This window comes from Diadema antillarum, unplaced genomic scaffold (assembly GCF_040938485.1).
Source record: "Diadema antillarum isolate AM-2024a unplaced genomic scaffold, OU_Dant_1.0 seq00000187_RagTag, whole genome shotgun sequence".
In the NCBI taxonomy this organism is placed as follows: Eukaryota; Metazoa; Echinodermata; class Echinoidea; order Diadematoida; family Diadematidae; genus Diadema; species Diadema antillarum.
In genome coordinates, this window is record NW_027271251.1 from 890,740 (window position 1) to 915,882 (window position 25,143).

General features: G+C 37.7%; 1 protein-coding gene across 1 annotated transcript in view; it reads right to left on the bottom strand.

The window, feature by feature from the left end:
* Window positions 1-25,143, bottom strand: part of LOC139728602 (ryanodine receptor 2-like) — a 326,287-nt gene that overhangs the window by 244,711 nt on the left and 56,433 nt on the right. Inside the window, exons 3-5 of the mRNA XM_071639541.1 lie at window positions 19,982-20,080; window positions 8,606-8,677; window positions 5,794-5,869 (exon numbers count right to left, since the gene is read on the bottom strand). Of these exons, the coding sequence (XP_071495642.1) occupies window positions 5,794-5,869; window positions 8,606-8,677; window positions 19,982-20,080 (247 nt within the window). The remainder of the gene's footprint in view (window positions 1-5,793; window positions 5,870-8,605; window positions 8,678-19,981; window positions 20,081-25,143) is intronic.

A 25,143-nucleotide genomic window follows, 5' to 3' on the forward strand; every position in this document is an offset into this window, starting at 1 on the left:
GGGTGAGTTGTTTGAAGTACGGTACTCACTCAATTGTTGTGACCATCCACAAAATTAAAAACATGTGAAATTCATTTTACCCTGCCGAGCGCAAAAAAAAAAAAAAAAAAAAAATTACTCACGCAAAAACTTCCATTTTACAGTAAACCAAACTGGACTCCCTCTCTTTCTCTCCATCTGTCTCTCTCTCTCTCTCTTGCTCTCTTATTGTCTCCCTTTCTCTCTCTCTGTCTTTCACTCTGTTCTAACAAACAAAAGCATGCTATTATTCATAAACTGGCAAATTTTGCCATATGATCAATTCTTCAGTCACATGAGAACATCTCTGATATTTAAATTTTCTTCCACCTACGTATTTATACAATATTTGGGGGGGGGGGGGAATAAAATAAGTTCACACGGACATGAACAATATTTTCCATGGCATGACCCTGTACCTTCATTATAAACAATGTACAGTAAAACTAATAAGGCTGTCCTCAAGGGGAGTGCATGCATTAATGAGATCTGTGTGGATACGAGCTCACAGGAGTGGCTAAGTATGTCTCCCAGTGCTTAATGACAACCGTATGTCAAACTCTGAGACTTCATCCAATAGCGTCTGCTTTTAATTGACGATAAAGCGAGAATCAAATTACATTCTGTCCATGTCCATGGTTCTTTTCAAGTTTTATCATGCCTTCATAGACAACGGCATATTAATCAAAATCCTTTGGGTTTATTTTGGGCACATCCCCTGTAAAATGATAATTTAATAATAGATGCAGGAATTAGATGACTTTATTGAAAAGCAGAAAGGCATTCAACGGTACAAATCGGGAAATACATTTTGTTGAGTTGCAACACTTGCAACTCATAATATGAACGCATACAGGCATATACTGTTTTACAGTTTTCAATACTTTCTCATATATGATGTCTTTGTCATTTCTAACGGGGACATGTAATATAACACGTCTGTTGACAAAACGTCATATTGATATCAATCAATTGCCTCCTAACAATTACACACAAAAGAAGCATTCACACTTCAGTTTTATCAAGTTATTGTCCTTCTTTGTGCCTGAGTGAAAGCATTGTATTTGTGTGTGTGTGTGTGTGTATCATGTTGACTGCAACATTTCAACATGAACACTCCGCAGGAAAGCTTGATACCCTAGAAATTTTATTGGGCTAAACAACATTCTCTGAAAATGAAAATAATGAAGTAACACGTCCAGAATAATGCTCGAGCTTCGATACACAGTACTGCTAAGTCTGTGTTGATAGTGCTAGGGAAATGATCATTCCATTTCTTGTTGTAGCTCAGCAACTCGAGAACAACAGATCTGTGCTCGAATGACACGACCCTTCCAACCTATAATGTGTCATTTGCTTCACACTTTGATGTTGACTCGGCTTTCCATAACCCATTCTGCAAATCTGTTGCCCTGGCAACCAACCAAGTCCCAGACAGAAGCACTCTCCTTCCCTCCAAACTCGAGTCTCTCCGTCTCTCCCACCTCTCTCCCGCTACCGCTCTCTCTTCCACTCTGACATTATCTCTCCCTTTTTCTGCAATTAACGGAGGGATGTGATTAAATACGTGTCCGCAAGCACCAACCCATCGGCGACACACTCATTTCCTGTCGGCATTTTAATGGGGGATGCGTTACACTGGATGATGAGTGGGGCATTGTTCCAGGCGTACCTGGCTTGTGTTAGTGCGTGTGGGCTGGCTGGTGTTGGGGGCATTTGCCCAGCATTTACGCACAAGGAGAAGCTTTTGAAGGAGGTCTTTGCACTCAAACAGCATGGAGTTGGTGATAATTCAGACCAGAAGAAAGAGTGTGAGAGAAAACAATTACAAGAATCAGCTAATCCTACAGTTTAATAGATTCATTGCAGGGGAATAATGAAAAAAAAAATATATACAGATAGATATATATCTTAAGATGTATGACACTGTGATGGCTATCTGGGATCAACTATTTTTTTCCCACAAAACACACCTATGACTGACAACCATTTTACCACTGTAAGTCCTAGAATTGGTCTGATATGCACATCTCTGCTCAGTACTTTATAGGTGGGATGCTCTTGTGGATGGACACAGACCTCCAGTTTTACTTCCCTGCACATACAGTGCAATAGGGATGCATAAAGCAAATGGATGAAATCCCTAATATTCATAATTCTCTATCATGTAAACATTAGAAGTTTATTTTGAACAATTTATATGACTTTTGCTCACTGATCTTACACATAATATCTACATGAATGCAGCAGGTTTCACTGAATTTTTTACCAAAAAATGCAATAGCTTAACATTTCAATCTCACAAAGAAAATTTCCAACACTCATCAGATATTTTTTGCACAAACATATTTCATATTTTGATCACCTTCTTCGCTGAATAACAGTCGCAGTTTATCAATGCATGACAGACGTTACTGTATATAAACTGTTGCCTGAAGTTAATTAACATGACATGAAGATGCTTTTTAACATCAAACCTGTGATGATATACCTTTCTGCACTCACTTTACAAGCTTTTTGGTTCACTTCTAAACACACACAAAAAGAGCTTTGGTGCTGTCACTAGAATCTTTTGTGATGGAAACTGTAAATAGCACAAAGTAGTCCATTTACATACACTGCAATGCTTTCCATTGAACCACCTGTACTCAAGAAGCACTAGCCAATAGTCCCATGTACAATATTCTGTGCTGCTGTGAATTTCATGGTACAGTCTTGTCACTGAGAGGGATCTCTAGATGCGACATAAATTTGAAGATTAATCAGCTGCTGAGTGTTTTGAAATTACTCTTCAATGGAAAGTACATCATCCTTTGACATCCCTGTGAATTCCCTGCTCACTCAACAGGAGATCATGCACAATTAGCCACAAGTGTGTTGATACAGGTTCACAACACACAGGCGAGTTTAATGAGTTACAGATTTTTTTTTTCACCCCTCGGAGGTGAGGTTGTGGTTGTGTCTACTCATTATGATAAATGGCTTTATTTGGATGTCTTGTGCCAGTAACTTGGCATCTGAACAAACAGAATGAGGTGATATATAGAAATTTGAATAGAGAGACATGCATGCTGAGATTTGACCCAGCTCAAGTATCTTTTCTCTACTTAATTTATTTATTTTTTTAATTTGTTTTTTCCTCCTCCGGTCCTCTTTATCAAAGTTATACTCCATCTGCTTCTCTTTCCATGCCTACTTTCTGAAATGTGACAAAAGAGAGCTGCAAGTTTGAAAAAAAAAAAAAAAAGGTTATGTTAGTCTGTTTGTAATGTTATGCAAATTATGTATCTATGTATGCATTAAATATAAAAAATATTTTCACATTTATCTATGGTACACACATATAATTGTGTGTGCCTGTGTGTGTGTATGTGCGCACGCATGTGTGTGTGTGTGTGATTTTTCATATTAATTGGTAGCTTAGTATTCAACGTTATGTATTTAGCTGAAGTAAATGTATTATTTTTCCATGTCAACTCTAATTGAAAACAGATAATCCTGAATCTAGATCCCATATGTCTCTGGATTTCACCCTGAAAAATCGTAGATTACAATTTGTGCAAGTTTGTATGAAAATCAGCTTCCCAGGCTGATATTTCCATATTCTGCACAATCAGACTAAAAATGTTCTTTGCCATGGGTCCATGGGTCCATGCAGACAACACTTGCATATCAGGTCAAACAACCTGCGATGCATCAAGCCTAGCACCGCAGGCTCGGTTGAGAGGGCTTGTATTATTCAAAAAGATCAATCACATGCTCTGGAACCAATAGTAGACAGGGCATTGCCCCCAGACAAGCTTAATAGCTTCATGCCTCTAATTGGTTTTTTTCCCCTCCATTTTTGTCTTCCTCCATTGCCTTTCCTCCAACTTATACTGATTTAAATATATACATATGAATATAGATATAGATATATACACACATTATATTTTTCTTCTTCTTCTTTTAAGGTGATACTGCCATCTCGCTAAAGACCTGTACACAAATCTTCACTAAATGTCCTTTCTTTTTCTTCCTTTTTTGACATGATAATTTGTGGGCATTGAAGGGTCTTGAAGAATTGAGGGAGGTACAGGTTAAAAGCCGTTGCATGATTTGAATAAGTAAAAAAAAAAAAACAACAAGAAAAGAGAGTAGTCTTGTTAGTTCCAAGAATGCTTTCCCCTGAGTAGCTTGGAACTTGGGATAGTATACTAAAATATGCCATCTTTGGCATTCTGAGGTTGTTATGTATACAGTGAGAATTATATTGGTGCATACAGAGAAACAGATGTGATATTCACTTTATAGAAATTGACTATTGCCATGTATGTTTGCTATTGTGTCTCATTTCATCTTTATGACTCTATTATTACATCTCCTTTCTATTTGTCTGTCTCTGATATGGACATTTTCACACTACTGTCATTTTTTCTTTAAATTGTTATCAAAGCAACCCATGCTGTAGAAAAATATCATGTGTGCTGTCATTTATGTAGCACCTGTGACCCCTTTCCCCTAAATGTCATCATTGCTAGACTATTACAAGACTATAAAGATTTGATGTCAAGGAGAATGAAAATTCTTGTTGATTTATTCTCTTTTTTGGCCCTCGACAGAGATTACACAGGTTGGTAATCTGTCTCAAGAAAGCAGTCAAGTGGTAAATGTTTCACCTTTCCTGGGTATGATCAACTGCATGAGCTATCGAACAATGCGAAGTATCGATCAGATGTGAGATTTGAATAGGGTGTGTGCTGCTGATAAGCTCACAAACTCTTTTGTTAAACGCTGTAAGAGAACCCAAATGGCATCAGCGAAAGTCAAAATCTAGCTAGCTCAGAATTGATTGTTGAACGTTAAACAAGTTTTATAGCAAAACAAGAACACTACTACTCTGGAAAAGGTGAATCAAACAAAAACACATAATTTTGACACAGAAAAAGAACAGATATTGATAGCAGCGCTAATCTTCCAATCAAAGTCATTTCCTGGTCAAGAGAACACAAATAAACATGAATTTAGGCCACAGATGGAGACAATCTGTCTACATTTTGAGAATCTAGTATGCCAGGTTCCCACATACGAGTTGACCCTACAGGAACCTGGTATCGTAAGGAATGGGTCAAGTTTCTTCCTCTCAAAGAACTTTAGGAATGCTGTAGCCACTTCAGTCTCAAGAAATCTCCACTCTACGTAGAGTGCACTGTGCTACCCAGTAAGGCAGTTGCAAAAAAAAACATGAAACAGGGTTCGTATACTTACACTACACAACAATAGCAACACAGAATGTGTATCAGTTTTATCATTCTTGAACTTTCATTTCTGAGATTGAATTGATGTAATGGCTAAAATTGACTCTTTTTTAACAGAAATACAGTAACCCTTGACTCTGACCTTTCACCTTCATCATCTCATACATACAAGTATCAAGTACTGTAAAAGTGGATATTTTCGCGCGAAAAATTTTTCGCGCTTGGCCAGGTAAGAAGAGTTTTGCGTGTTTCATTCCACGGAATCAAGACATCAGCCACTGGAACATATGGCATGCAAAAATAATCGCGTGCTTTTATTTTCGCGCTAGCTTCCGGTTGCGCGAAATGCGCAAAAATTTCGACACCGCAAAAATTTCCACTTTTACAGTAGATACATGTATGTCAAGTACCAAGAGAATTGATTCAGCAGCTTTTTCTTAAAAACCTGCAGCAACTTGTTATGGGATAGTGTGACGGGCAGATAACCAAAAAATATTATGCAGCACACTTTGAGGTAGATGCATACAAACATGCTTACCTTGAGATGATTCTTGAAGCCCGACGTCAAAGGCGAGTTTATCTTTGGAGGAACTTGTTGGAAGACAGGCAAGATACTGCAAAGACAGATGCAAGTTTTGGAACATAATATAGCTGACAGCATTACTTCAAATTCATCTCATGAACAATGTCCTCTTTACTTACATGTCACCTTTTCAATATTGCTTCAATATATTTGTCGTTTTACTATTACTATTGGCTTCTCTGTATTGGTCCTTGCCATGGAAAAGTACATTATTTTTTATAACTTCACACGTCATTTTCTTTGTTAAAAATAAATTATGTCAAGTTACACATTCAAGGTAATAAATTTGATAAAACACTGAATACTCTGAAACTTTTAAATTTTCTTTCCTAAAATCATCTGACAAATTTGAAAAATAAAGCAAACAGTCCAGTACATCATCAAACAGGTAATTTGCAGCTGATTGCAACAACAACAAAAATGAACTTTTATCCAGTCAATTACATGGCAAATTGACATTATACAGTATTTACACTTCTATCTGGAGAGGCCTGTTCACAGAAAAATATGGCTATATTCTGAAATTCTTTAAAACTACAAGGAAGTATATATCTATATGAACAATATTCTCAAATTATCCCTTGTGTAATGAATGGGCAAATTTAATGCCATCTCTGTATGAGAGAGCCATTGAAAAACATGATATCATGCCATGCACACTTGACATTCATCATGATCACATTCTCTTACAAGTAAGAGCAGTGTCAATACTTGCCACTCAGCACAACTTTTCAAAATCACACAGAAACAGAATGTTAACCTTTCAGATTATTAAAGGTCATTCATCTGTCTAAATTAAAGATCTTCACTGTGCATATTCAGAGAGTGATGTACTGTAAACAATTCTATGTAAACTCCTGACAAATACTCCTAAGTTAGACCACTGCACACAAGTACATGTAAGGCTTGGAGTAAACACACACTTGTAGCTAGTGTTGTTCTCAGAATCAATCTTTCCCACTCTCTCTTTCTCTCGGAGAAAGAAAAAAAAAGTTGTTTACTGTAAAAAAAATAGCACTCTGCCTACTTGAAGCAGAGTGCTACTCTAAAACCCTGAATTTGAGTGGGTCTGTCGCATTGCTCGAGAGTGGCAACAGTCAACCGCAATGCTACATCCATGAGCTGGGATTTCAAACAAGTTTATAACTACAGTACTGCCATATTGCTGTCAGGAGAAGTATTTCAAAACAGAAATGTGCATTCCTTGTAGTGAAATGTCTAAATCCCATAACAAACTCTTTGGAGTAGAAAGTACACACAGTCAACTACAGAGCTACATCCATGGGCTGGAATTTCAAATAAGTTTATCAGAACAGTGCTGTCATACTGCTGCCTGGAAAAAAAAAATATTGCAACAAAAATTGGTGTCTTCCTTGTTGTGAAGAATGATTCAATCCCATTTTGTGGACTCTAGTGGAAATAGTGAACTGCAATGCTGTATCCGTGAGCTGGAATTTCAGAAAAAAAAAGTTTGTTGCGACAGCATTGCAATATTATGCTCTAGAGAAATGTGGCAAAGCAAAATGTTATCTTCTTTATTATGAAATGTTTCAATCCCATAACAAACTCTCTCAATGGGGAGAAAAAAATTAAGATGGTAATCTATTCATTCCTATATGTAGACAAAGTAAAACAACAAATTTCAATGAAGATTCAAGCTAAACAGGATTAATGTCACTGAACATTATCACACTTCAGATAAACATGTCTGAAGCAAATGACATTCTATGATATCTCAAAATAGTCCCCATAGACAGAACATGATTGTTGCTCTGCTTGAGCAATACCCATATGTTATACCTCAAGGTTAACCTGAAATGTAACTGATCACAAGACACACCAACATTTTCTATCTGAATGTGCTTAGGGTGCATTTTTGTATGAAAATGTAGTCCGGAATGCTGTTAGAGACTGAAAACCTCAACTAAAACTCATATTTTGTGACATTATCTGGACTGTGGATGGTTTTCAGTTAGAATTCTAGGATCAGTGTTTAGCCCAAGCTCAGGATTTGAAGCTGGTGAGGCTGGGTAAACTGATAAGCCTGAAGAACATGAGTCTAATTCTGAAAAGGATAAACTCCCTGGTCAAAATTTTAAAGTGCAGTTTAAATCAAGTTCACTGATTTTAAAAATTTAGGTCGTGTGAATGCACATGGACACCTTGCGTAGTATAACAGACATCTAGTAATGAGTACATGCCTCCAGACACACTCAAGGGCAAGTTGTGGCCTTTTACATTTGTTTTTGTCCAGACTAAATTTAAACTGTGATTTACTTAAAACTACCTCTGTGAATTCATGCTCTTTGGATGCTCCCTTCCATCTTTCCATGCTAACCTTACATCCACATGTAATTGTATTGATTTCACAAGTTTTACTTTCACATTTCTAATTTCTCAATGATGGGAATTGGGGGAAACAATGGACTAAATGTCACATGAAAGCCTTGGACATTATATGTATATATAACTGAAATCTTTACCATTTTGCTACACGATCAAAGAACCTGATGGTGATCCTAACGGCGATCTCACACGCAACCGCAGGACAAACAGGAAGCTACAGCATACCATGGCCACATACAGGTATACAATCAAGCTAGTGAAGTCGACAAGCAGCGAATGCTGTCACATCCGAGCAATGTTAGGTCTCCCTCCATCCCTTAACTTGGTTGACTCGTGTCTTTAATCCATCACTCAGGAGAGACACAAAACATGAAGCATTTCGAAAATTTAAAAAAATGAAAAGAAAGTGAGACATACGTACCATGGAGCTGAGTGAATGTTGTAGGAGGATGGCGTGACCATAGAGCAAGGTACGATGGCCAGCTTGCCCACCCTGAAAGAAAATTGAAAATACATATTTGTCTTATTGAGTGCACTACAAGCCAAGTACAATGTATGGCTTCCTGGAAGTTACTTACAGACTCAACCATTAGCAATGGCACTCACAAGCTGGCTAATCAATGCAGTATGTAGAAAGCAAATAAGTGCATGAAACAACATCATCCTCCTTTAAAAAAAAACAACAAGTGGATATCTTATGCAGATGTACATTTACTCATCAATATGCACAACATAATGTCTTTCCCATGTCACTGAAGCCATCACATGAACATTATGGATTGTCCACATGCATTTTTGCTCAATTGACAGAAGTCAGATGTCATTTTCTCATAATTATGTCTTTCTAGGTCAGTGCATCATAATGACAGTCACATTTCATCTACCCTAGCAGTTGATAATAATGTGCCGTTTCTCTTATTCCTTCCATGGAAATATTCTTGTGTCATACACCACTGAAATATTATTGGCAGAGACAAAGTTCATATCAGCAGGAGATAGTGAATTTTGTCTCACAAATATCTCCTCTTTACTCTGTATGTAAACCTGTGTCTTGTCCCTCTATTTCTATTTCAGTCTATTCAAACGCTGCCCAGGATGTGACAAAATATACAGCCAGTTGTTAACTAGGTCATGGTTCCTTCTCTGCACATCCACGACACAGAGGGGGTTGGAGGGAGGGCGCACCTTAAAACCAATCATTCTAATAAATCACAAAACCTGCCCTGTTTTGGCACATTACATCTTCATCACACCTTTCCATATCCCTTCTCATTCCTCAAAAGTGACCTGAAAGACAGCTTGATGGAATCGATGTAACGGGAAACTGGATCACTTTTTAACAACAACAGAATGTTAGGGGGGGGGGGGGGGACACTGTTGCTTCTTACATGTACCTCAAATGCCAAAATGCCATTGTTCTGATACAAGGAGTCACACTTTGAGGAAGGAGAGAAAAATCGGCACAAAAATTCAGCACAGAAAAACACCTTCCATGTAAATGATATGTGTGCCATTTGTCTTGAGGCAGTACTAGTTGCCACCTTTCTTCTCTCATCACAGAATTTTCCCATGTGTTCTTCTCTACCAGGAAAAGAAGGTCCCCTGTGACAGGTAAGTAATCCTTCCAATTGTCTCAAGCCTGCAGATTTTGGTCTCTGATTTCCATTTCTCAGTTTTGATAATTGAAGTGTTTGTGTGAAAATTAAAAAATATGCAGATGTTTGACTTTCATAATTTGGACTTTGACCTTTCCATCAGAAAAATGATACCATTTGATGTTTATTCATTACAATTCTGTTTATCTATGGTATATTGGTCCACACACACACACACAAACACAAACACAAACACACACAAATACACACACACACACACACACACACACACACACACATCAATCTGCACAAAGGGTTTTTTTTCTTCATGAATAAAGGTATTGTTTTTTCATACAAATGACCTACATTTTGACACTGCATTTTTCTTCCATTGATTATACTGAAACACACCCCTAACACATTAATGATGAAAAGGGTCAGATAGGAATTAAATGATGGGATCATTTCATTTTCATATGTTTACAACAACAATGTAATTACAAATATTTTCAACAGGTTTACACATTATGTCTGTGAACGTTCTCAGTCACACATATTTACACATTATGTTTCAAACAAGAAGGTTGGTTACAGTGGTATCAAGCAAGGGAGGATTATTAGGCTTTTATATTTGAGACAAAATGAAACGAAGAGGCATAATTATCTAAAGTAAGAGAAAAAAGAACAAAGGCTACCAGGGTTGTATGACAGTACCCTTATGTCATACAATGTGGGTTTTTATGGAGTTTGGAAAAGTGAAGTGCCTGGTTTAAAGATATAATGTACATTTTTATACCAGTACACCTGATGTACTATCAATGTCTCATGCAGTATATCTGTATAAAACAAACAAATAAATCAGGTAGTTGTGTTTTAGGATCATGAGGCCTGGGGATTAGTTATGTAAAGAGGGATTTCAGCCAGTAGGAGAGAAGTTGCATCTCTGCAAGGTATCTAATATGATAGTAAAGTGGACTTATCCAATCCAAAATAGGAAACAAGGGCAGACTGCCTTATAGCTATCATCACCAGGCGTAGAATATACTGCTCCCCTGTGCAGCAGGACCATGACAAGACTAATGAGTGGCAAGGGACCTGGGCCTATGGCTGCCTAACTAATGGCAAATAAATGTCTGGAAAATTAATTTTGAACATGAAGCATGCCCCCACGCAAGGATCAAGAGACATGGCTCCATCACCATCCCTTTATTTCTATACCATGTACCCACTCTGTCTTCCCCCCTCCCTCTCCCCCTCCCCCCCCCCCATCTTCCATCTTCTAACCCTCTACCAACCCCACCCCTCCCCTTTTCTTCCATCTGCCTGATTGTCATGGAGGCAGACATTACATGATGTATAGGCATGCAGGTGGCAACATGAGACAAAGAAGATTTGGGGTCAAAATGAGTGGGACTTAAAGCACCATTCCACTTCACATTCAACATGACATTGGCCGCGTTTATAAGATTTTGCATGCCTAGAATCACTGTTTTGAAACACTGTTTTGAAACACGGTTTCGTCAGGAGAGCGTTTATAAGATTTTTTTCCCCGAGCGTGCTGGGGTTCTCACTCAGACTGTGCCATTGTGCAACTCACTCTGCGCAGTTTGTTCCTCAGCAAAAGGTCGGTCAAACAGGGCGCGTGCACGGCGTTGTGACGTCATGTAAACAGTGTTTGAGATCGCGGTTGCATTTATAAGATTTTTGAAACACTGTTTCTACAGGAAACACTGTTTTGAAACGCAATATTTTGTGCGATTTGAAACAGTGTTTCAAAACACTGTTTCAAATCACGGCTAGCGTTTATATGATTTTTTTTTTCTTGCTAGAAACACTGTTTGGCCAGAAACAGTGTTTCAAAACACTGTTTCTGGCCAGAAGAAAAATCTTATAAACACACCCTTAGTTTAACAGAGTAACAAAATTGGACCATAAGCTATGAATGTTATGGAATCATAAAGTTTACACACAACCGATCAGTGTAAGTACATTGTATATCATGTCACAATTGCAATACACTAATCAGATGACATACATGATGATGCTATCACAAAACAAGTCTCCAAATACCAGTAATCTGTACACAAATCTTCTCTTTTTCATTATACATTATAAAAGAAAGACTTCTATCCTTGACAATGAATTATTGTTGTGTTGTAATATTTATCTTTGCAGTGATGACATCATGGGGAAGGGATGAATTTGTAATCTCTGAATTATGACCAATGATACAATTTTTATCACATTTTTGTACAAAACCAATGCTGAGGTGTAAGATGATGTCATATTTATTAATGCTCACAGTACTTCTCACCGTTCAGCCCTTGGGGCAGCTTTTTATCTTATACATGAATTTCACATAAAGTTATTCAGTTATAAGATGCAAATTTTTACATTCTGACATTTAGTGGTAGGAGGGCCTACTAAAACAGTGGTACAGCTGTAATTGTTAAGTGTTATCAAAGTCACATGTAAAACTTTCATTGTGCTGATTATTCTCCTCTGCCTCGCTCAGTACTAAGAAAAAGGATGTGTGATTGTCCAACCCTTGGACCAGTATGTTAAAGATTTCCACTACTGCTAACATGAAAAAGCTGGGACGTCATGTATTGATCACTTGGCCACATCCATGTTTGCATCGTACTCAACACTGTGCATCCATCATGTACACCATTGTGTGGCAACTGGACGTGCAGACAGATGAGGTACAGAGTATGCCAGGATAAACTTAGCAGTCCACTATATGACTTTACAGGCATGGCACATTAAAGGCTGACAACAATCTTCTAGTGCCATTGATAGGTCATGTTACATCAGCACAACATCACCCTGGGTAGCCATGATGGCAGTTTATCTTGCGAAGCATGTCATTAGTTTCAATGTGTAGCCTTAACAGGAATATCATGTATGATAACGGTACACTTTGTAAGCTTGAAATAAAGCAGATCTCATACTGGTCAGAATAATTACCTCTAAATAACTCACAGTATTTCACAATGTATGCATTCAGGAAAGACACTTAGATATCTTTTTTTTTTCTAAAACAGAAAAATATAACTGTGTGATGAGCTTGTCTATTCAGTTTCCCTCTGCAACACGGTTGACAATAACAATATGTTGCCAGATATATTTTCCTATGGAAAAGAAGTGTAAACCCTCAACAAACAACAACAAAGATATTCAGAAGAAAAATTAGAAATTGTCAGGTTACAAAAAAAAAAAAAGATGGGAGCCCACACATAATAACCCAGTAAATTCACAAATTGTTTTGAATGACAAAACATTTAACACTATGTTCAACAGAAATGACAGTGAAACTTTAACCCTTCATGTGCCAAGGTACAATAGCTGTATTCTCACATTATTTTTAAACCAGCATTCAGACCATTCCTCCAATCATTTGACCTACCGTAAAGTTCCGTGTATAAGACGCACTATTTTTTCGTCGGAAAACGTTGAAAATCGGGGGTGCGTCGTATACACGGGTACAGTCCAATCACGGAAAAAAAATCCGTCATGTACACCCAATTTTACAAGGCCAACTTGGGGCCATGTATGCCCATCGACGTTTGGAAGGTAAGCAATCACTAAAACTTACGGATAAAAGAGCGATCTTTCAATCTGGACACACACAAAAGCTGCAAATACGAGATAAACTTACATTGGCCTTGTGCAGTAACGATATATCAATCTGGCCATAGACAACAGCTGTAACAGCACTGCTGTATGCTACCGATGTCAGTCTACCAAGCTACCAACAGCCAACCTAGTAGCTGGAATACGCGATGTACAGGTATCATTACTAAATTACCGATACCGTAAAACTTATCAATGTACTAGTATCAATATGGCCATAGACAAAAGCTGTAAAATACGGAGTAGGATCGACACTCTGTCACCGTAAATATGAACGATGTGTGAAGCATGCATGCATATCCATGTCGTTCGTTTGCTCTTCATTTCACGAGTGCGAGGCCAGCTAGGATAGCATAGCTACAACACTGTAGCTAGCTAGCTAGTTAGCTAGCAAGCCTTTGGCAAAGGCAGCAGCTGCAGAGAGGCTTTTGCAATGGACTCGCGTGCACACAGCAATCGGATCGAAGCGCGCTTGCCCGTTGCGCGCTGTGTGTGCAAGTCCATTGCTCTCTGTGTGCGTGTGCTGAAATTATAGCGAGCTGCCTTTTGCAAAAGGCTAGCACTGCGCATACAAGCATGGTACAAGAGACCAAGGAGTGTGTTTGAAGCTCCTTGAAGAGACACACATGTTACTGGTAACAGTGCATGAGTGTAATTACCGTACGCACCGTACGTCTTGCCGTATGATCCCTCTGCTACACTTGTTGATGTTTTTCTTATTTTTCGTTATGAACCTTCCAGTCTGACATGTGTCAATATGCGAGACACCCTCTGCTATGTATGACAGCAAAGATCGTACTGTACACTCATGAGTACGATATGCATGACACATGTACCACGATTGAAAGGTGAAACAATAGCAAGTGAGTACCGAGACAAGTCTCGCATTTTGCGTCTTCCATATTTTGTTGATGTCCGATGAATACCGTTAAAAGAAAATATAAAAGGAAACGAAAAATAGAGCAAATACATGCTGCATTCTAGGGAAATTTTGAGCTGAAATAATATGTATGACACACGCAATATTTGTGTGGACATATTCGTGGGTTTTTTTTTTTTTTTAATTCTAGGTCCGAAATTAGGGGTGCGTCTTATACACGGGTGCGTCTTATACACGGAACTTTACGGTAATTGCAATTTAGTAAGCAAACTCAGGCATGACAAAGTGCCTTGGAGCAGTTCAACCAACAGGTAGACCACAGTGACACAATAGGGACCAAGGGGATTATGTAATCTCCATTCATTGCAAATTGGTGAAGAAAGAACTCTGGCTGACATGAGAATCAGTGAACAAAGCTCAGTAAAGGGAAAAGGGTAGTGGCTCTCTTTTGTGTTTGCAAGCTGACTACTGTATACGCCGAAAATTTCACAAGGTTTTTATTTTCATGAATTTTGTGAGTCAGGTGCTATTTGCAAAACTAAAGACACATGAAAATTCATAATGACTCTGATCCCGATGTGAATGTGACGCACACGTATATATTTCTCTGTACATTCCTGATCTCCACGATCGCAAATTTCACCACTCGCGAAATCATCCGGAAGTCCCAATTCGCAAAAATTTAGACCCACTAAATATATGGCATATACAGTTGTTTACCAACATAGTCAACCTGGCATTTAAAATCAGAATATCAACAAAAAAAAATTTCCTAAAACCAAATTACACTTTCACACACTTCTTCTCATCTTGTTTTGTTTTGTTGTTTTTTCATCCATGCACAAGATATTAGTCAGTGAGAATTAGACAAAAGCATTGCAAATATATCTGAACTTGACATCACATTGCCACCAGGGCAGCTATTACATGATGCCTAATTGACGTTTGTCTGAGAGGCCCCTCAAGGCTATTTCTTTCTAAATAAGTGAGAGGAAATGGACAGTAGGAGAGAAGAAAAGGTATTGGGTAGCTGGCTCTGTCATGCTTACTTGTAATTTCCTTTCAGGGAGTAAAACATTTAGCCCTTAATCTTCCCTGAGGCTGAACCAGTAATCGCCTCTACGTGTGTAGTTGTGGTCATAATACAGTTTCCGAGAAAGTTCATGCTCAAATCCAACTGGAATGTAGCCTGGATAGACAGAATATGCAACAATTTTGACATCTTGCTCCTGCAATACCAATTATACCTCCATTGTCTCTATAATGATTCTGACAATCAAATTGATTCTTCTTCCATTTTTAAAGTAAATTTCTGTTTACAGTGGCTCTTAGTGAGACTACAATCTTTAGCTGCAATGAAAAGAGAAGCAAGGCTGTTGTAAACAGCATTGATCAACAATCTCACTATGTCCTGTTCCATATTTGTCAAAAAATAACAAACAGAATCATCAACATGCACTTTACAAGACTCATGGTAGTATAGTTCCAATTTGTATACCTTCTCCATTTGGACAGATTTATATAAATATGACCCGCTACAACAAAAGGATCCGAAAGTCGAGGAGGGTTGATTTTCCGAAAATGATGTAACATTATTTCCTTACTCTTCTGCTTTAATTTCAAAAATACGACTCATTAAAGTACTCTGCTGCAGAGATGTTGATGATTTTATGAGACCATGTCGAGTGGTGCAGGAAATCAGCACTTCAAGAAAACCGCATTCAAAGTTTTCTGTCCTATGCAATCATGATCACAGGGACGCAAGGCAGTTTTCACTGATTGACGAAGGTATGCTCATAGCACCTCTGTGACGTTCATTCAAGCTTAGTGCCAGCGGTCTACGCACAACCAATCAGTAACCAGCATGTCACGCACTGACCAATAAGATCACTCCCTCATTGCCAGGGGCAGAGTCAATCTGCAGCACTAAATCCAAATCTTTGGACACGTTTCTGTTCCATTGAAAGTCAGAAAATCATGGCCCAGAAAAATGCTAATTTCTTGCCTTTCGTCTGATAATTTAGCTTCGAAATTTCGACAGATGATAGATGAAACATTTGATTACAACATAATGCCAAAAACATAAATTCGATGGTTTTGATTGATTTCGGCTTTCGGATCCTTTTGTCGTGGCGGGTCACAAATGCCATCTACGCTGACATACACGATACAAATTTTACTTTTCAAAGTTATCCCAGGGCACGTAAGCAGGCATATACATATGACAAAAAATGTGAGACATTTGTTGGAGATTTCTGTAAATGCTGCTGCTTTTCATTTAAAACTTTGCATAACATCATATGAAGTATGTACTAGTGAGGAATTTTTCTCATATTTCATTTTAAACTTCCCTCCTTCTATGTATATGATTGATGTACAATGTATGTTTAAGATATTGCACTTGCATAGAGTCACAATTTGAACAATTTGAAACACAGTAAGTTCTTCTGATTCTTTCTTTGAATCTTTGAAAGATGACCAATACATTACACACATTTCGACATTGTCTCATGACCGTTATGTATGACTAGTAACCTTTATGCATTACACTTTTATCCAAATCTACCTGAAGAGGGCCCAAATATTTAGTGCAATAGAAAATGGAAATTTAGGGACTTCAGGACATCTGTTTAACACTGTTGACTCTGTTTTCAAGCTTGCTTTGTTGAATAAATCAGACATTTACAATTATAGTCAACCAGAAAAGTAAAAACATCATCAAATTGGAAAAATGTAAAGTAAAACAGATGAATGTTAATGTATGCATATCTGCATGAAAGTGATATCCAGCAATCACATAATATGCAAATTGGACATTAAGATGATGTCATCTATCCAGTCTCTTCTTAATTCATATGTAAATTGTATCAAATTTCCATTCTGAGTAAAATTCAAGATTAAAATTATATACATGTGTACCTCATATCAAATTACTAAGTTATAATGGTTTAGAAAAGATGGTTCCAAGAGGGAGTTCTATCTCCAAATTAAGCCCCAAAAAATGTTGTATATTGATGTAGAAATCTACAATATGCAAAAGTTGTGTGGCTCTGCTATCATCGCACATCTCAGTTGCATACATGTGTATCATCTATTGCTCTTTCTTTCAAAACATGCAATATTCAAATTCCACAACTTCCTAATTCTACTGTGCATTATTGATATCTAAGTGATGACATTTTCACTTTTCTATCCTCAATTTCATTTCACTTTATTCTGTTCCATCAAGTCACTTTGATCATAGATGGATTTTCCCTTTAGGCAAAAGAATAAAAATGATACAAACAAACTGACAGAGATTGAGATGTCAGTATCAAGTGCACTGAACCAACATAAGACAGAGCTGTAAGACTAAGCCCTGGAACTCATGAGGTAAAAAGCACGGAAGAAAAAAAAACACACAAAACAAATGGAACAGTCTGGCTCCTTCACATTATCTGCGCAAGAAATTGAGTTTGGCAGGCAGAATGCGATGAAACGTGCCCAGGTATTGCACAGGGGAAAAACACATTTTGTGGTGCGACAATTTTCATTTGTCCATCACTCTCAAGTTACACTCCCTTTGCCCAGTCAATACGAATGTCTAGGTTAAAGGCAGACATGCAGATTTCTGCTGTCAGAATTTGATTTATCAGTCTGTGACCATGCATACTTTCATGTCACATACTCATATGTCACTCTATCTATCTGACTTCCTCATTTAATTTCTAACATGTCACTGATGAAAAAAAAAAAAAAAAATATTGGTGTTAAATCTCCTGTGTATGCATGCAATATCATTCCATTTTACCGCGAAGAAATGCCATGCTCGCACACAATCTTTTCAGCTGAATAATGCACCAACATGTACAAACAGTCTATACTTATAAATCTACCGGTATATATCACTTGGATGCAGATTAATGGTGAAAAAATGACAACACAGACTATTAGAAATGACGCTTAGTTTTGAGATGAACTTTAAGACTTAATTGTTCTGAATGGTTGACAATAGCATCTCATACATTGTGGAGCATGAGAACAAAACAATACCAACAAGTTACCTATGAAGACCTAAAATGGCTGTCTTGATCAGGTATTTAAATGACTATTATGGCCATAGACATGACAGTGTGTGCACATGGTCATACCGGTATTTCTTTACTTGTTATGAGTTGATTTATGAGTAATTAATGATGGACCACAACCAATTTCAAATAAGAAATGTACTTCCAGAGAGTTTGATATGTACAATATTTAAAGCTGAGAGTCATACAACGAAATGGTATAGTCATGTGACCAAGACTACTACTTCAAGGTGCACACTAGACTCCTGGTACGATAAGATGACAACATGAGAACAAGTTACAACATGAATGTCTTCTCAAGTATAATATGTCTGTTACCTTAGAGTTTTGCCTGATCTGTCAATTTTGCTTCTCTGTTTTGACAGAATATAAATTTATTCTCCTTTTCATTTAGGGCTAACACACATCTTTGGGAGTTTTGAAGGTTTCTAAAATACACAAAAGCTTTCATATTTCTCTTCATGGATCAGGTTTCACAATCATTAATTTACACTTGTGTTTCTAATCAAACTGAGTAGAAAAGACTGCGATGCAACTAGTTACTCACAAGAAAAAAAACAACAACAACTGGCAACACTTCCACATTAAGCCGCTCTGCATTACATTTAGCAACAATGCAACAACACAATATCAAATCCAGGGTTCCTAACAAAATATCTTCAAGCTTTCCAATTTCAGCATTAAAGGATAGACAAAGCATTCATGCAATGGTTACTGGCAGAATTTTGAAGAATTCATGACTATCTGATTACCGGGTAATCATTTCAGAACACTGACACAAAATGTATGAAAGCATAAAGACATAACTAACCACACAGAAACAGCGAATCAAATTGAGTCTTGAAGATTTTGTCTACAAAGTCATTCATACTTGAATATAAATACGTAAGTTCTGTGGCTGTATAATACAGCTGAATTGCCCTTGACTGTCTGGATTACACTGCAAAGAAACAACAAATATTTCATATTCAAAAGACTCATCAAATTAAATGGTTTTGTCTTACTCTTTGTAGCTACATATATCTTCCTATGCACACATGTCTTCTTATTCACATTCAGGCCCTCTACCCTATACTGTACTCCCTATCTCATATAAATGAAAACATTTTGTCACTAGCAGTCGGGTACGTATGCTGGCCATACGTTACAAGCACATGAATGGGGTGATCTTGCTAATACGCATCCAAGTGCAGAGGTCAAGTGGGGTCAAATTTTTCCTATGCAGCAGGCATGGGCAGAGAGTAAATGCAGTAATTGTATCTATTTTTCCCCTTTTTATCATGACTACAACATTGTCACTTCACAATATACATTTTTAGAGTAATAACTTGATATTTCATGTTCCAACATGTAACAATTGTCATGAAAATAGAACTCTGGTTGTTTGGAGACAAAGAAAGTGTTCCATGTTTTTTGTATATGATCTAATAGAGCTCATAATGTTCATCAATGGCACAACATTGTCAATACATTGTTACAGAAATTGAATAGTGCCACCGTTGTTTAAGTTTTTACAGTTATTATGCGATAGGGAGAATTCTGAAAGCACACACACACAAACACACACACAAACACTTTGGCACTCCTCACGGTTGGTTCTAACTCAGCCAAACTCTCACCTGGTCGATCTGATCCGTGATCACCATCTCTTGAAGCGCCCTCACAGACAAGGCTTGCGTCAGTACAAACACACATACTGACAGATCTGGTGGTATCCTCTGCAATGGAGTGAATAGAAAGAAGAATGTCACCTTTCTTCAACATAGGAATTACCATCATCCTAGTGATATCAAAGGAGCAGATTCTCTTCTCGACGTAATTTCTAGTTATTTTTTTATGATTTTCATGCAAAGTCTGGAAAACACAGTCACTCACGGTGCACAATGTACTAAAGTGACACTTATAAGCATTAATCATGGACAGAAATCCAATATTTACAGCCAGTACAAATCACATTAGAAGGGGCTGTCATAGGCTCGACTTTATCTCCATAAAACAGAGTGGATTTTGAGGCATTTCTAGAGCTTTCAAATTTAAATGTCAAAGTAGTTATGATATCAAGCACTCAATTTTTAACAGGCTTAATCTTTTAAATCTTCACCAAGTTCATCTCATTTGACAAATTTTCTTAAGGGAAACATGTAAACAGATCAAATATACAAACTTGACGAAGAGCAATGCAATGCCTTCTTTTCATTATCATCATCTCTGTAATGTCAGATATAGTGGATCCCTCAAAATTGACACAATGCATTTTATATCCATGACATAAGAGAGAGAGAGAGAGAGAGCAAGAGAAAATGCAGCTGACACTTTGATTTCTACTTCATTCTGCAGTTTTAGGTGACATTGAAAGAGGGGCAATGCTGACCAGATGAATGACCAAATGAGTTCATTCATCCAACATTAGGATCAAGGAATGCTTCAATGAAATCATGAGGGTCACATTTCTCTCCCCCGGCTGAGGTGTGCCACAAATACTGTATACGCCAAATATTTTGCGAAGTTTTTATTTTCGCGAGGTTTTTATTTTTGCGAATTTCGCGGGTCAGGTGCTATTCACGAAATTAAAGACACGCAAAAATATTGACTCTCATCCCGATGTGAATGTGACGTATGTGTGTACACTTCTCCATTCAGTACAGGACTCCACGATCGCGAATTTAACCACTTGTGAAATCGTCGGGAATTCCGGTTTCGCAAAAATTTAGACTCGCGAAATATATGGCATATACAGTATCACAGATAACCTTGATCTGGACACCAACAGACATTTACTTGTGAGTACATGGTACATATTTAGATTCCTCTGTGTGTGTGTGTGTGTGTGTATTTGTGTGTTCTTATGGTATACAGGGAACAGTACATATTCAGCGAGTCTCTGACTGTCAATCACTCTGAGTACACACAGGACAAAGAAAACAACTCCTTCTTGGACACATTCACAACAAAGTGTGCGCATGCAAAGCTTGGTGGGCACGGTAAATTTTTTGCTTCACATTTTTTTTTCCTTTTTCTGTAGATTACATCATAATGGAAAATTTGCTGCCTTAGATATATTGACATATCAGATGTATACACAGCATTACAATATAGAAAGTTGATATTTGTATGCTAACTTCCTGTTTTACCTTCACCTACTTTGATTTCATAGGGTATCTCTAACTGATATAATGCATGCTGCCCAAAAAAGGTATTGCATGATACACATGATTATTATATCCATCACAACCCTAGATTCTCAGTTGATCTGAATAAGGCTTGGCAAACACAAGAACAGCCAATTTCTATAAAACAAATCCAGTCTTTTCTATGATAGTGGGCTGAAAGAGAGGAAGAAATTAATTTCCAATCACTTAGCACCACAATACAAGTAAACACACACATACTCACACACACACATATTATTTATACTTTATATTTACAGAAACATTATTTGTAAATCTGAAGCATTGGTCACCAAGTCCATTGTAAGTTGTGTCATGTAACTACGTCACATGTTTTGCATGGAAGAGCTACCAGCTATAGGCAAGATAATTCACATACCATCCAAGCTTTATGCATCCCATCAAAGAAGGGGCAACTATATTCAATTTCCTCATGAAGATTGTGTTACCTCCCACACATCCAGCTTCCAGCTAGTCGTCATTACATTAGGACATGCTCACAATCACATGACTCATGTAACACAACTGTTAGTTACGCACATTTCATCTTACGGACAGCTGTTTGTCTAGACTAACAGACATTTTATACCATGCTTCAAAACACAAGTTTTCATCAGACAAGCATTCAAATTAAAAAACATTGCTTGTAGACAAAAAAAAAAAAAAAGGATTTTGGAATTTAATTAGATACAACACACTATATGATTTGGGGCACTGCCTGTACACAAGAGCCTCTTGGCCAGTCCTGTTTCAATGCATTGTGGGATGGCTCTGTGGGAAAGTTGGATCCGGTCTGGGCTGTGCATCTTGCTCGCCTGACCAGCATTTAAAGCCCCGGTCACACAGCACTCCACATCTAAATCACATACAAAAAGTTATGAAAATCTGGTGGACATGGTCGTAAGTGGTAAGTTTTTGGTCAATTCTGGTTTGGCTGTGCTTTGTACGAGGTATGGCAGTTGGCAGCTGTTCCACTGCTGAAGCACTGCCTAAGCAAAGCTAACCACGTCCTGCCACGTGTATGTAAGGGATAAAATCCATTTGTCAGTGATAAGCTGCTAAACACACGCTATTTTATGTGATACCAACGCGTAACATGCGTCAGATGACCATGCTCTGCCCGTGACAGACCTTTAAATTTTCGCGTCTTACCGCGTCTCCCCAAGTTGATTTAATCACTGCCGGAACACAGATTATCACGTGTGCTTCACGTGTGTTATTGCACGTCTTTACCACGTGTGCCGCTCGTGGTTGTCCGTGGAATAAAATTATGAGCAGTTCAAAACTTTTTACCACGTCCGACGCCGTTCCGATTTTTCCCCGCGTCCTGCCACGTCTATAAATCGACCGTTGCTCGTCTTAAACTCAACATCAACGCGAACAACATCGTCTGCTTCACTGGAGACCACTTTTTGATGTGTTTTGGCCGTGATTAAGCCGTAAAGCGCTGTGTGACCTGGCTTTAAGCAGCGTATGTACACACGAGAAAGATATACACATATCACATAGCTTACTATGTAAGTACTAGCCCTATGCAAAGCTACGAATCTGCCACTATCAAGCAGGTATTGTGATTGTAATGCACAAAACATATCTATGTTACAGGCAGCGTTAACTTTAGCCTTTGCTTATTCTGCCATTATCATCTTTTTTAATAGTTTCAACCACTTTATTTGTGACTTGCGAGGATGGAACACTCATCTCAGAACTTCGAGGAAATGACAGTCCCTCAGCTGGAAGCATTTTTGGTTGAAAGAGGAATTCCCATGAAAAACGCTCACATATCTCTGGCTGTGAAAGCAGCTGAAATGTGCGAGTACAGTGTTATTGAATCCTGTAACCAGGATGAGTCGGGGGAGGCTGCCCGCATGGTAGATCTTAATGGAAATTTCACCCAGGTCATGTCTTTCATCACAGGGTGTTTTTGAAGATTTCTTTGCTCATCATTATGTGACCAGCACATTGCAGCATCGCAGTGACGACCCATGACTTAAAAATGGCTGCAAATCCATCAAATTGAAAACATGTCAACTCTTTTTATGCCAAATTCAAAATGAGGAAAACAACAGTAATGAACAAAATGCTCGCATTGATTGCATTGCATTATATGTGGATGGAGACACAAGCTAGAAAAACAGAATCGGCAATGCTATCGAGCTGTCCCACAGTGCATCTGTGACAAGGCTCTAAAACAATGTTTTGCATATTGGCAAAACCAAGAATTGCTTTTAAAGGATGCATTTAGCCTTCAGGATATTGAGTGATTCTCAAAATGATTTTTTTTAAATAAATCTTTCGCAGGAAAACCTACAAACATGCCATAACAGATGTAGCACCAAGTTCTTGTTCTCACTGACCTTCATATGATATTGTGCTGATTGACAATTCTGTAATCCTCCCATTTTAAGTATACTGGAAAATTTTGCTGCATGGCTCCCTGTAGACTGCAATATCAAGTCTCTGCTTGACTTTGGTTTCAGGGAGATTGTTTTCCATTCGGCCCATAATATGATTTCCAAAAAAAAAAAAGAACAAAAATGTGGAGCTCAACAATGCCTCAATTCAATAGAAGCCTGAGGGCAGAAAAAGGAGTAGAATAGCTCGGCAGCTTGATACAGAAACTTGATTTTAATATCTCTTTAATATTGCTCCTCTCTCCTCTCCCGTTCTCTCTCCCAAATTATCTTTCAATAACCCTCCATACATTTGTTTATTTCTCTATTTCCAACAGTCCTGTCCATCTGAAACTTTCTCTTTTTGAATATGCCAAATCATATATCCTGGTTCCATTTTTTAACATGTAGACAAAAATAACTGAAAAAAAAAGGACACATATTTTTGTAAAACTGTTAGTCTTTTTTCCGTCTTTTACACTACAAATGTTTTCTTCCTCTTACTGATGCTTCTCATTTATTCTTACTTATTTCTATTGCTTCTCTCTCTCTCTAAAAAAAAATAATTTTCAAATGCACAATTATTTTCAAATGCATTTTAGGGTAAATCAAATCAAAATTGTCATTCTAAGATGAGAAAAGAAAGTACTCTTTGCGTTTCCTCATAGTTTCCATCATATTCAAAGTAATGTACAGACAGCTATAGAGATGACAGTCAAATGAATTGACTTATTGTTTTATTTGAGCTTGAAGCGAACACTCTGGTATGTGAGCCATGCGATGTGTCTTATCTAATACACAATGAGCTTTGTCTATCTTTTTAAGTTCCCTCATAATAATACAGAAATGAAGTTACCCTATGTTGTCTACATCAATTCTTCACAACCTGCATCTCGTTATCACATCAGCAACATTTTTGTTTCCACAGCCCTAGTTTCATGACATGACAAGGAAACATGTATTTTGTGGTTCACTGGTCAGAACAAAGTAAGAATTTTACCCTCTTCATCAAATAAATGTCAGGGACCATTTTTGAAGCTCTTTCAACAGTTCTCTTCTCCATTTTTCATAACACAGAGGCACCTTAAGGCCTTCATCCTAAATGCATGCTGCATGATTGTGAATACACAAATCATTACTTTGCCAAAAAGTTACATAACGGAACATGAAGAGTATGACTCATGGAGTTGATTCTGGAACTTACAGCCTGGTATATGGCAG